Raw genomic sequence first — 14,716 nt, forward strand, 5'->3', positions numbered from 1 at the left:
GCTGACCAGACTTCACTGGACTGAAGACCCCACCAATGTGTCCTGGAGCTCCGCTTCCCCAGAGACCCACCCTGCTAGGGAAAGAGAGAGGCAGACTGGGAGTATGATCAACCTGTCAATGCCCATGTTCAGTGGGGAAGCAATTACAGAAGCCAGACCTTCCACCTTCTGCAACCCACAATGACCCTGGGTCCATACTCCCAGAGAGATAGAAAATGGGAAGGCTATCAGGGGAGGGGATGGGATATGGAGATCGGGTGGTGGGAATTGTGTGGAGTTGTACCCCTCCTATCCTATGGTTTTGTCAATGTTTCCTTTCTTAAATAAAAAAATATATATTGTGCTGTCAAGTGTGTCAAGTGTGTGACTCAGATTTGAGCCCTGCTCCCAGCGCATTGAAGGAAATCCTAGTGCAGTGGTCCCTTGTTCTCTCTCTCTTTCTATCTCTCTCTCTCTGCCTTTTCTGTCTCTACTTAAAAAACAAACAAAACAAAATAAAAAGTATGCTCTACCAGGTAAACTATCTTCTGGCCCTCTCTAGCTTTTTTTTTTAAATGAAAGATAATGGTAAACAAACAAACAAACAAACCTCTAAAATGAGAAACAAACAGCAATTAGCATGATTTCATGGCTGCCAAACATTCTTGCTATGGCCCTATCCTCTGTCCTTGATGAAATCAATTGACTAAAAAGCAGAAAGCAGACTACAGTAGAGCCACCATATGAATCCCGCAGACACTGCAGCTTAGCCCTGCTGTTTGTTCTTCCCGGGTTTTGTCCCTCAGCTCTTTCTTTCTTTCTTTCTTTCTTTTTTTCTTTTTGCCTCCAGGGTTATTGCTGGAGTTCGGTGCCTACACCATGAATCCACTGCTCCTGGAGGCCATCCCCCCGCCCCCCATTTTGTTGCCCCTATTGTTGTAGCCTTGTTGTGGTTATTATTGTTATTGTTGATGTCGTTCGTTGTTGGATAGGACAGAGAGAAATGGAGAGGAGGGGAAGACAGAAAGGGGGGAGAGATAGACACCTGCAGGCTTGCTTCACCGCCTGTGAAGTGACTCCCCTGTAAGTGTGGGGTTCCAACTGGGGTCCTTACGCCCGTCCTTGCGCTTTGCGCCGGTCCTTGCGCTTTGCGCCACGTGCTAACCCGCTGTGTTATCGCCTGACCCCCCAATCAGCTCTTTCTTTGGTTCCAAAATCTGCCTTGCTTGTCCAATAATAGATTCCTCTCCTGTTCATTTTGTTTGTTTTGTTAAGAATGCCAGTCAGTGATGAGACAGGTGGTACAGTGCATAAAGCACTGGACTCTCAAAAAGGAGGCAACTAGCTTGATCCCCAACATTGCCTATGCCAGAGTAATGGTCTAGTTTCTACCTACTCTCTTTATTAATTAACTAAAATATAGAATGCCAGTCAGAAGTGGTAGCGGTGCTGACAAAACACATGAACTTTAGGGGGTTGGGGAGATAGTATAACGATTATGCAAAAAAAGTCTCATGCCTGAGGCTCCAATATCTCAGATTCAATCCCCATTGCTACTATAGCCAGAGCTGATTTAAAAACAAAATAATAACAACAAAAACAGGGACTTCAAAAAATCATTCATACCACTCCCCTTATTTTAGGAAGGTGGACACTGAAGCCAGGAAAATTGAATGGCTTAGCTGATGTCTCACAGATAAAGCTGATTCTGGAGGCCAGGTGGTGTGCGTAAGGACCCAGCTTCAAACCTGCAAGTGTCTCTGGCTTTTTCATTGTCTTTCTCCCCTGCCCCTCTCAGTTTTTCTCTGTCTCTATCCAATAATAAATTAATTAAAAAAAATTTTAAAGATAAAGCTTGGGAGGGGTGCAGGTGGTAGTCCAGCGAGTTAAGCACACATGGTGCGTAGTGCAAGGATTGGCGTAAGGATACAGGTTGCAGACCCAGGATCCCTACCTACAGGGCAGTTGCTTCACAGATGGTAAAGCAGGTCTGCAGGTGTCTATCTTTCTCTCCTCCTCTCTGTCTTCCCCTCCTCCATTTCTCTCTGTCCTATCCAACATAGCTGTTACTACAGCAGCAATAACAACAATAACAAGGGAACAACAATAACAAAATAGGAAAAAAATGGCCTCCAGGAGCAGTGAATTCATAGTGTAGGCACTGAGCCCCAGCAATAACTCTGGAGGCAAAAAAAAAAAAAAAAAAGATAAAGCTGGTTCTAAAACTGGGGTTTCCATGCTTAAGCCAACACTATTACGAAGGAAAAAAAGATGTGAAGATAACAGTCAATCCCTACATAGCTGTATATTCAAGTTGACGACCATCAGTAAAAATATTTCTAAAATTCAAAAGAACAAAAATTTCTAAGTTATAATAATGATTTGTAGAGAAATAACACCTCCTCCCAAACCTGAAAGGTCAACGACTTGATCCCCAGCATACCTTTAAAACATAAAGCGGGCGCTTCTCAAATGAGGATCCGATGTGGATCTTTTCAATCATGTTGGTGTACTGCTCACTGATCACTTCCATCCAAGAATAGATCTGCCCAAACAAAGGCCTGTGGTTAGCCAGAGAGTGAATGCAGAACTTGGTGCTGACTAAAACTTGGTCTTTTAGAGAAGGGGAGCTCTAAAGGGATTTTAATGTGGCTCCAACACTTGGGGCTTCCTCTCCTGGTTAAGAAAATTAATGAAATTAAGGATTGCCCCACTCTCATCACGGGAGGCTGGGCCACATTACTCTGCTACTCATGGAGGACTGGTCCTGTAATTTGTGCAGCCTAGAATATTCACAGCTGTGACCATGGACTGTGAGATCAGACTGACAGGCTCCCAGAGGTCATAGAGGCTCCTGTGCTAAATATGAATAGACACGGGCCCGAGAACAGATCAATGTGGTAAGCAGTTAACTGTATTTTGCTGTATTTAACTGTATTTCCAGCCCTGGCAAAAGTTATTAGTGTACCTTCTTTTTTTTTTTTTTTTTTTGCCTCCAGGGTTATTGCTGGGGCTCAGTGCCTGCACCATGAATCCACTGCTCCTGGAGGCCATTGTTGTTGTAGCCTTGTTGTGGTTATTATTGTTGTTGATTTCGTTCGTTGTTGGATAAGACAGAGAGAAATGGAGAGAGGAGGGGAAGACAGAGGGGGGAGAGAAAGACAGACACCTACAGACCTGTTTCACCGCTTGTGAAGCGACTCCCCTGCAGGTGGGGAGCTGGGGGCTTGAACCCGGATCCTTACGCCGGTCCTTGTGCTTTGCGCCATGTGCGCTTAACCCGCTGCTCTACCCCAACCTCCATTAGGGTACCTTCTAAAGGAAAGGGGAGTCGGCAAGATAATGAAGTGAGAGACACGTCCACTGCTTCAAGTGCAGGAGAGAGGCACCTCTGTTTTTTCCTCTGCAGAGCTTTATTTTTAAATAACTTTTACCCGGATAACGTTGACATCATGCATGATAGTTTTCATTACCATCAAGAATAACCTTAAACAACATTATTAGTATTATTTTAGGTATGTTTTCCTTAGAGAGTTCTCTTGACTCTTTAGTCACTATCAGGCCACCCCATCATCTGGGGCCCTATTCGGGGAGTCTTGAGATTCCCAAACAGACATGATGGCCCTAGACCTCGAATAAATCCCTCTTTCCATTGTTACCAGTCATTCCTATCAGGAACAACACAATAGACCCCTTTGTGGGCCCCCATAGGACCTTGCCCTCAACTTGGATCAACAATGGTAGAGAATGTTCCATCCTCCAAAGGGAGGCTGGACAACATACTCTATGCTACACCTGAGGAAGATGGGTCCTGATATTGGGGCAGCTCTTGGAACATTCCTACTTATGACCACAGAATGTGAGCTCAGATCTACAGGGATGCAGAGGTCACATAGGCTCCTAAACTGAATATGGGTACCAGATCATATCAGACTGATGGGGTTTATAGTCAACAATATTTATACACTTTCCTCATATTTGGGAGCTACTCTCTTCCCTGATCCAGCTTTCTGGTCCTTTTTCCAGCCATGGCATCACCTCCTCAGTCAATAATTAGGATCCACCTGCATATCAGATTTCAGGCTCAGACAAACAAACAAACAAACACTAGTATAGCTACAGGCCCTTTGGAATATAACTAAAATATGCCTACTAGCTATCTACAAAATGGAGGACCCCCCCGCCCAACTCTTCATCTGCACTATTCCAGCCTTTAGGTCCATGATTGGTCAACAATTTGTTTGGCTTTGTATGTTAACTCTCTTTTCAACCACCAGGTTCCAGATGCTAGCATGATGCTAACCAAGACTTCCTTGGACAGACAACCCCACCAATGTGTCCTGGAGCTCTGATTCCCCAGAGCCCTTCCCAACTAGGGAAAGAGAGAGACAGGCTGGGAGTATGGATCGACCTATCAATGCCCATGTTCAGTGGGGAAGCAATGACAGAAGCCAGACCTTCAACTTTCTGCATCCCACAATGACTTTGGGTCCATATACCAGAGAGTTAACAGGAAAGCTATCAAAAGAGGGGATGGGATACAGAGTTCTGGTGGTGGGAACTGTGTGGAGTTGTACCCCTCTTATGCTATGGTTTTGTCAATGTTTCCTTTTTATAAATAAAAAATTAAATAAAGAAATAAAAATAAAAAAAGAAAGTTCCCTTGGTCTGGGGCATCCTAATCTCCCCTTGAAAGTTCCCTTGGTCTGCAGTAGCCTAAATCTTCCCTTGAAAGTTCCCTTGGAATGACCATCTGTGTTTTGATCATCTTCATGTTTTGACCTTCTGTATGAATCAACATTCCTCCCTGGAACTCAGCCTAATAGCTTTTCTTCTTAACCCATTCTTGGATGGGTCTAACTAGATCATATAAATCAAGTCTTTGTAATATCTAGTAAGCTGTCTACCTAAATAAATCTTCTGCTGTAAAGTAAGCACACACTATGGGGGCTCTCTTTTGGCTAACCTTTGTATATAAGAAAGTTTACTTCTACCCATATACCCTAACATAGCTATTGAACTACACAACCTCTATATTCATCATAGATACAAGTAAGTGGAAGTGAGGGGGTCTGTGGATGAGGATAAATAATAGGGCCTCTGTATATTTAGGTGGAAACCACAGTCTGCCACTCAAACTATAAGCCACCCATAGTTCTGGTTTTTGGTCTGAGTCTAACTAAAAGAAAAGCTGTAACGGTGACAAACAACTCTTTTTCTGAAAGCCTCCTAATGGATACAGAAGGTTCTGCTCCTAGGCCATTTTTTGTCTTGTTACACTCACTGCCATAGTTGTTGTCACTATGTACTTCCCCTGGGGATCTCTTTTTATTGTCTCCAGTTATTATTTGTGCATTTCCATAATAGCCAATAAGTCCTCAAATAACCAATGTAATTGGAAACAAAAGGATGAATAGCTTCAGTTTAGCCTAGGACTTCCCACTTCGCAGTCGGTCCTGGCCTACTGGGGACTATGCCATACAGCAGACTTGACTTCGCCTCTGCCAGTATTTATATATTTATATATTTTTTCAATTTTGGGAGCTACTCTATGCCCTAACCTGGATTTCAGTTTCTATTCTGCACTCTGACAGCCTTCTTCCAGATAATATGTCTAGTCTACCTTCATGTTAGCAATCAAGCTCAAGCAAAGATTACTAAATTCCTGGGCTCCTAGGAACATACAGATAATCCTCACCTCTTTCCACTCTAGGTCCCTATTCTCATTCGCTCTATTCCTACTTTTTGGTCTCTGCTTATTAGACATTTTGTTTTGCTTTATATCTTAATGACTTTCAGCCACCAGGTTCCAGGTGCTACTATGATTCCATCCTGACCTCCCTAGGCAGATGACCTTGCCATTGTGTCCCAGAACTTCACCTCTCCAGAGCCCTACCCAACTAGGGATCAACTTGCCAATTCCCATATCCAATAAAGAAGCAATTACAGATGTCAAAGCTCCTTCTTTTGGCACCCCCAAGAGGAATTTTTTCTATACTCCCTGAGGGGAAAATGTTAGGGTAAGGGGTAAGATGACCAGAGGGCTCTGAAACTCAGTTCTACCAAGGCCTGAAACTTTTATTACAAGGAAACTTTGCTTTTGCTCCACTACTGATAGGGAAAAGATTCTAAAGAACACTTAAGAAGGGGCTGGGTAATAATGTACTGGGTTAAGTGTACATTGTATGAACACTGTATGAAGCATAAGGACCTGCTCAAGGATCCTGGTTTGAGCCAGATGGATCACTTCACAAGTGGTGAAACAGGTCTGTAGGTGCCTTTATCTCTCCCTCCCTACCTTCCCTTCCTCTCTTAATTTCTCTCTGTCTTATTTAAAAAAAAAAAAAAAAAGGCTGTCAGGAGCAGTGGATTTGTAGTGCAGGCACCAAGCCCCAGAGATAAACCTGGAGGCAAACAAACAAAAATAATGAAAAATAAAAATAATAATTCTGGGGGCTAGGTGGTGGCACACCTGGTTAAGCACTCATATTACAGAGCTCAGGAACCCAGGTTTGAGACCCTGGCCCCCACCTGCAGGGGAGAAAACTTCATGAGAGGTGAAACAGGGCTGCAGGTGTCTTCTCCCTCGCTATCTTCCCCTCTCAATTTCTGTCACTATCCAATAATAAATAAAAATATTTTAAAAATAATAATTCTGGGGACCAGGCAGTGGTACATTTGGTTAATGCATACATTACAGTGCTCAAGGATGCAGGTTCAAGCCCCTGATCCCCACCTGCAGGGGTGAAGCTTCATGAATGGTGAAGTAGGGCTGCTGGTGTCTTTCTGTCTCTTTTTCTCTCTATCTTCCCAGTCTCCTCTTGATTTCTCTCTGTCTCTATCAATAATAAATAAAAATATGAAAATAATAATAATAATTCTGCCCAGGGAAGTCAGGATGGAATCTTAGTAGCATCTGCAACTTGGTGGCTGAAATATGGTGAGATATCAAGCAGGACAAAATACTTTGGGCCCCCTTATCAAAAATTAGATGTTGATAGGTATGGGGGTTTAGTTATGACTTTAAATTCTGTTCCACTGGTCTATGTACCTATTTTTGTTCCAGTAACAGGCTATTTTGATTATGATAGCCTTATAATATAGTTTGAGATCTGGGACTGTGACGCCTCCATTTCTGTTTCCTTTCCTCAAGATAATTTTAGCGATTCTAAGTGTTTTCTGGTTCCAGATAAATGATTGTAATTTTTGTTCTATTCTCTCTCTCTCTCTCTCTTTTTTTTTTTTTTTTTTTTACCAGAGCACTGCTCAGCTCTGGCTTATGGCAGTGTGGGGGACTGAACCTGGGACTTGAGAGCCTCAGGCATGAAAGTCTCTTTGCATAACCATTATGGCATACCCCCACCCATTCTATTAAAGAAACTTGGTGGGACTTTGATGGGTATCACATTAAATTTGTATATGGCTCTGGGTAGAATATTCATTTTGATGATATTAATTCTTCCAATCCATGAGCATGGGATATCTTTCCATTTCTTGGTATAATTCTCTATTTCTTTGAATAGTGACTCAAATTGTTCAATAAACAGAAACCCAAAGGTAGGGATAGAGCAGATGAAACTAGGAGGTTTTGGATAGGAAGAAGCTAGGAAGTCTATTTTAGTTATGTTTCAAGGGGTTCATGACCTTAGTAATTTTTGCTTGAGTCTGATAGCTAAATGCAAGTGGACTAAAAATATTTTCTGGGAAAATGATGTCAGATTTTAGAATAGGGCTAAAAAGCTGGGTTAGGGTAGAAAGTAGCTCCCAAACATGAGAAAAGTATATAAATGCAATTAACTGTTAACCCCATCAATCTGACCTAGGGCTCATATATTTTCCTATTTAGCATAGGAGCCTATGTGATCTCTGACCTGCCAATGTCTATGTCCAGAGGAGAAGCAATTACAAAAGCCAGACAGACCTCCCACCTTCTGCACCCCATAAAGAATTTTGGTCCATGCTTCCAAAGTGATAAAGAGTAGGGAGGCTTCCAATGGATGGGATGAGACATGGAATTCTGTTGGTGGGAGCTATATGTTATCCTACAGTCCTATTAATCACAAAATCAAGAATACATTTTTAAGAAATAGCAATTCAAAGGCTTACTTTAGTCTATGATCCACTTCAAAGCAGGTGTTGAATTATTCTGGTTTGAGATCAGTGGCCCCCAAGGCATTTTTTAATGTAGACCAACTTTCCAGGGGCCACACTTACACATTCATGCATTCAAATGAGGAATATAATTCTTGGGTTTACTTCTAGAAACTTTCTTTTACATAGAGAAGAAAAAGGAGAGAGAGAGAGAGAGAGAGAGAGAGAGAGAGGAAAGAGACCACAACACTGAGGCTTCCTTCAATGTAGTAAGGGCCTGGAACATACACATAACAACAGTGCACTACCCATGTTCTGGAAACTTTTCTAGAAGAGAATTCAAATAACAGTCTCAGGTGCTGGGAACCAGACTCCCATCCACCCTTGGAGTGTCTTTGAACAGGGTATATTGGGGTGAGTAGGGGGAATGGTTATTCTGTGCTGAAAATTAAGAAACTTCTGGAGGTCTACCTGTTTCCAAATACAAACATGTTCAGTGTCTGAGCTGTTATTTAAACATTGGGGATTTCCTCACCATATTCCTTTTTAAAATTTTTTATAAAGTATCAAGAGAAAACAAGCCTGTGATCTCACAAATGTGCACTACCCTTGAGCCATCTCCCTGGATCAGGCTTTCCCTTCCTTCCTTCCTCCCTTCCTTTCTTTCCTCCCTCCTTTCTTTCTTTCCTTCCTTCTTTCCTTCCTTCCTTCTTCCCCTCCCACCTTCCCTCCTTTCCTTTCTTTCTTCAACACTCCCCCTCTTTCACTCTCTTCTTCCTACCTTTCATTTTATTCTTTTGAGAGACAGTACTAGCCAGGAGAGAGGAAGAAACAGCAGAGAGACACCACAGCAGTGCTCTACATTCCATGGAGCAACCCTAGTGCTGTCCCTGGTGCTCCCACATGGTACCAGGGCTCCAACCTAGAGAGGGCTCCATGCACAGCAGGGCATGTGCTCTATGAGATGCACATGCCCTATGAGTGCATCTCCTCACTCCCAATGGGACTCTCCTGTGTTATGCTTGCAAGGCATGAGTACCCATAAGAGAACCACAGGCATTAACTCCTGTGTTCTACAACAGTCAATACAAGGAGGTTTACTCCACAGGGAGCAAAGGCTGTGCTGCATGAAGGCAGTGTCATGGGCAGACTGTTCTCTTCACAGTGCAGTTGGGGCAATGAAAGTGATGCCCTCTGACTAATATTATTTTACCATTTCCTTTTAGGGGTAATTTCTGGTCATTTCCACCCACCACCCACCCTAATGAATTAATTAAGATCTCCTAGTGAGAGTCAGTGTCCAAAATATCCCTCTGATTAAAAGGATCCTGTGGGGAGGACCAACAGAGAGATCAGTGTTGAAGGGAAGAAGAGTGTGGAAGATTTTCCTGAAGCCCAAGATGGTCACAGCTTCTAGGAGCCTCTTAGAAAGGAGGTGAGTGTGGGAGGGAGGAGAGATCCAAACTATTTTCTGAAATGTCATCATTATAAGATGAATCACAAGACAGCATACCTGATCTGTCACACTCAGCATCCACCTCTCTGGAAGAAGCTTCTGTGCTGTGGTGTCGTTCCCTTTCTCTCTCTGCCCTTCTGTTTCTCTCTGTCTGGAAAATTTGGCTCGGAGTGGTGGAATCCCAGTAATGATAATAAACAAACAACAAACTAAGTTATGTTCCTCCCACGTCCAACTCATATGTGGAAACCCTAATTTCCAGAACCTCAGAACATGAATATCTAGAGGTAGGACCTTTGAAAAGATGCTTAAGTTAAAATGAGGCCTGGCGAGATGAAAAAATTGTGCCTAGGTGTCAACAATTGTACTGTAAACCATTAACCTCTCAAAAAAAAAAAAGTGGTCTACTGTCTTTCTACTGAGTGGAGAAAAAGTCACTTGAGGACATGAGAGAAAGCAGCCACGTGCCAGTTAAAGCAGAGCTTTAACTGCTTGCTCCTCTAGACCTCAACTATGGCCCTCTCTCCTCCAGAACAAGCAACACATTTTCATAGTCTAAGCTCCTTTGTCTGTGATGCTTTTCTGTATGATCTACTAACATAGTGTGTGACGAACTAATACATTCATTTCTCCCATGTCTTCCTCCCCTTTCTCTTGGGGATTGTATAAGAAAATAATTTAAAATATTAAAAAAAAAAAAACACTGCTGTTCAAGTCACATCTCTCTTCCCATCAAACCCCACATGGCAGTGACATGTGCACCTTCTCCACCCTGTAGTCTCTGGGCCCAGCCTCTGCACTCTGCCATCTAGTCCACACAAGCAGAGCTGATGGTGGATGTCGGGGGTGGGTGGGCCAGTTGGAGTGGACAGAGTCAGGGAGGAGCCACAGAAGAGGGAGATGTGACTTTACCACTTGACCGTCAACTGCACACAGTGATTCCAGAAGTAGACTGAGTTCTGGCTTAGCTAACTAGGAAGGACCAGAGGCTTTTGGCAATTAAAGAGAAAACTGATTCTTGCTACTTAAATCATAGATGCATTAACAACATGAATACGGTTCTTAACAGTTTCTGGGCACCTAGTCAAAAATGATTTTAAAAAGGCACTTAGATAAAGCAATTTGGCAGCATGCTCATTTAGAAAAAAAAAAAAGGCTATCAAGGTTTTTTTTTTTATTACTTGGACTGTACTAGTTTTAAAAAGTTCTGTATGAGATTTACTCTTTCAGCTCACAAATACAGGGGAATGGCTTTTCACACATTATGTGAAAGCTTACTGAGGTCAACTGAACATTAACATTTTGGTCAGGTTCCCTCTAGAAAAATCAGAGCCTATAAGTAATAAATTTATTTATTTTGGATAGAGACAGAAACTGAGTGGAGAGGAGAAGGTAGAGGGGAGAGAGAAAGAGAGACATCTGTAGCCCTGCTTCACTGTTCATGAAGTTCCCTTATGCAGGTGGGAGTCAGGGGCTTGAACCCAGGTCCTCGTGCAAGTGTACTCAACGGGGCGCACCACCACCTGGCTCCAAGAACTCACAGGCACCGTGACAGGAAAGAACTTCAGCAGTGTAGAGCAAGATTTACAAGTGTAAGGTCCTAAATTCAGTCCCCTTGAGTAATCTCTGGGTCTTTCCCTCTCTCATTAAATAAACATGTCAGTATGAAAATGCTTTAAAAAAATAAAACACTGGCATCCTCAGCAGTTTACACAGGTTTTTCTCCAGGAGAATAAAGTGCAGTGATTTACAGTGTACTGGCTATAAGTGAATACATACTTGTAGTTCAATGAGATTATCTGGCAACTATCCAGTAAGAGTTCAATTAGAGCTGTGGTCGAAAGAGACATGACTTATTGGACTGTTAAGTGTTTCTGAGGCAGTTTTAATAAAAAGGCATTACTTTTTTTTATTTCTGCTTGCTCCTGAGCACATTCCTGGTAGCTGTAGATATTCTTGGCTGTGTACTAGCAGCCTTCAGTGGTGGGGGAGGGGGAGTGCTAGGAAGTGAGGGCAGTGTCACTAAATCTGATGTGATATTCCAGGAGTGGGGATATCCACCAGAGAGTGAATTCCCATACAACCTAAGTATGACTTTATTTACCTTTTTGCATGTCTGTTATGATTTTTTTCCCTTTAAGACAGAGACAGAGAGGTAGAGAGAGTGTGTGTGTGAAAGAGACCACCACACTGAAACTTCCTTTAATAGGATGGGGGCCAGGCTTGAACCTCAGTCATGCACACATAACAAAGCAGTACACAGAGCTATTTCACCAGCCCTGCAGTGTGATTCTTCAGTCATTTTCCTTGGCTGAAATGGCAATGCTGGTTACATGGGAGTTGTGGTTTGGAGTGAGATTGGCAGGCTTACCTCATCTAGAGAGTGGTACTGCTCATAGTAGGATGCAGAGGCCCGGGGACGGATGGTATTGTTGGAAGTCTGCTGGCGAATAAGCTCTTCCACGTCTGCCAGCAAAACACTAGGTGAGGAACAGAAGAGAGGAGGGTTTCCCACAGAGCACAGGGAGAACGCCACTAAGACTTGTAGCAAGGAGATAGCATCTAGGTGAAAATGCTACCATTCAATGGTATGAAAAGTGAACTTCCAGACTGGAATGAATAATTTAAAAGTTAGTTATTTCCTTTTTTTTTTTTTTTTGTTAGGGTTATGTGCCTACACAATTCCACCACTCCCAATAGACATTTTCCCTTTTTAAAATTTTAATTTATTTATTTATGGGTAAGATGGCAGGAGATAGAGAGAGGAGAGAACCAGACATTATTCTGGTTCATGTGCTGCTGGGGCCTGAACTCGGGACCTCATGCTTAAGGGTCCAATGCTTTATCTACTGCACCACCTCCAGGGCCACTCTTTTTTTTTTCTTTTCTTTTGTGCTTCTTCACTTTTCTCTTATTTCTTTTTCTTTTTTTCTATAGAAGGTGAAAGACAGACTTCCCCTTTTCAAGGTGTTCCCATGGGGTGACCAGGGTCTTGACCTTGTTCGTTGTATATGGTAAGTCATGTGCTCATGTACTCAACTGTATGAGCTAGCGCCTGATCCCATTAGCTTTTTTTTTGTCTCCAGGGTTATCGCTGGGGCTCCAGTGCCTGCACTACAAATCCACTGCTCCTAGAGGCCATTTTCCTCATTTTGTTGTCCTTGTTGTTGCTGTTATTGTAACTGTTGCCATTGCTGCTGCTGTTGTTGGGTAGGACAGAGAGAAATTGAGAGGGGAGGGGAAGATAGAGGGGAGAGAGAAAGACAGCCACCTGTAGATCTGCTTCACCGCCTGTGAAGTGATCCCCGTGCAGGAGGGGAACTGAGGGCTCAAACTGGGATTCTTTTGCTGGTCCTTGCACTTTGCACCGTGTGCACTTAACCCACTGTGTCACAGCCTGGTGCCCTTAACTATCCTTTTAACAATGATTTCTTTAGTATTTTCTTTTAGGTTGGTGGATACACTTCAGACTTTGATAACAAAAATGTCTGTGTTTGATTACTAGCCCTGCTGCTTTTTAGCTGGTTGACCTTGAGAAATTCCATTATAAGTGTTGATTTTTTTTCCACTTGTGTAATGAGGGTAATATCCACTCCACAGTGTTAAGTGAGGATTAAATGAAACAATGCAGGCTCCCTTTCCTATCTAAAAGTAAAACTCCCCTATTTTTTTTTAATACCTACAGACCTGCTTCACCGCCTGTGAAGCAACTTGCTTTTAGGTGGGGTGCTTGGGCTCACGCTTTGCGCCACGTGAGCTTAAACCGCTGCGCTACCGCCTGACTCCCAACTCCCCTATTTTTTTAACATATATTTTTCTTTCTTTTGTTGGTAGAAACAGAAATTTAAAGGAAAGTGGAAGAAAGAGAGGGGATAGTGGGTGGGCAGCACAGGACTTTGGTGGTAGAAGTGATGTAGAATTCTACCCGTTATTTTAAATCTTTTAAATCACTAATAAAAACATCCTGTGTTTTTTGTCAATGTTTATTTTTGTTTATTTATTTTTTATATTTACTTACTTATTTTCCCTTTTTGCTGCCCTTGTTTTTTTATTGTTGCAGTTATTGTTACTGATGTTGTTGTTGGATAGGATAGAGAGAAATGGGAGAGATGAGAGGAAGACAGAGCGGGGAGAGAAAGATAGACACCTACAGACCTGCTTCACTGCTTGTGAAGCGACTACCTGCAGGTGGGGAGCTGGGGGCTAGAACCGGTATCCTTGCACCGGCCCTTGCGCTTTGTACCACGTGCGCTTAACCGGCTGCCCTACCGCCCAACTCCCTCCGTGTTTCCTTTTTTTATAAATAAAAATTAAATATATATTAATAAAGAGGGAGAGAGAGACATCTGCAACACTGCTTTACTGCTTGTGAGGCTTCTCCTTCCAAGTAGGGACTGAATGCTTCAACTCAGATGCTGTACACACAACTAGGTATACTAGTGGCCTTGCCTCGTAAAACTTTTCTATTTTTTTTTAAACAAATGATTCACTTTTTTCTCTCTAATGATTATTTATCTGATAGAAACAGCCAGAAATTGAGAGGAAGGGGGAGATAGAGAGAAGAGACAGAGAGATACCTGCAGCACTGCTTCACCCCTTGTGAAGCCTTCCCCCTGCAGGTGGGGACCAGGGGCTTGAACCCGGGTCCTTGAGCACTATAACATGTGTGCTCAACCAGGTGCGCCACCACCCGGCCCCATGATTCACTTTTTAAATAATGTCATTTATTATTTTATAGGACAGACAGAAATTGAGAGGGAAGGGGAGATGGAGAGGGAAAGAGAGACACCTGCAGCCCTGCTTAAGCAAGTGGGACCAGGGGCTTGAATCCAGGTTCTTGAGCATTGTAAATGTGCCATTCATTCATATGGAATTTTTTTTTAGTATTCACAGACAAAGTAACCCATCAAATGATAAATAATAGGAAAGTTTTGGGGGCCAGGTAGTGGCATAACCAGAACACACACATTACCACGTTCAACCCCCAAACTCTCTATACATTATGATTTGATAGCTTACTTTGGTTGTCTGGGAATGCTAAAATTTTCATATGAACAAATGGCATTAGGATTCCCAGACCCTCCAAATGACTTCCCAAGTCATACTAAATAGGAAACATTATGCTTTCATTTATTTTTAATTTTATTTATTTTTACCAGAGCACTACTCAACTCTGGCTTATAGTGGTGT

At 42.6% G+C, this 14,716-nt stretch overlaps 1 protein-coding gene across 2 annotated transcripts in view; it reads right to left on the reverse strand.

Moving 5' to 3' along the window:
- Positions 1–14,716, reverse strand: part of CPB2 (carboxypeptidase B2) — a 62,331-nt gene that overhangs the window by 30,874 nt on the left and 16,741 nt on the right. Inside the window, exons 4-5 of one of the 2 annotated variants that reach the window (XM_016187309.2) lie at positions 11,898–12,006; positions 2,423–2,524 (exon numbers count right to left, since the gene is read on the reverse strand). In XM_016187309.2, coding sequence (XP_016042795.1) covers positions 2,423–2,524; positions 11,898–12,006 — 211 coding nt within the window. The remainder of the gene's footprint in view (positions 1–2,422; positions 2,525–11,897; positions 12,007–14,716) is intronic. The other variant, XM_016187310.2, reaches the window with a different exon arrangement.

Source organism: Erinaceus europaeus, chromosome 7, assembly GCF_950295315.1.
Source record: "Erinaceus europaeus chromosome 7, mEriEur2.1, whole genome shotgun sequence".
NCBI classification, from domain to species: Eukaryota; Metazoa; Chordata; class Mammalia; order Eulipotyphla; family Erinaceidae; genus Erinaceus; species Erinaceus europaeus.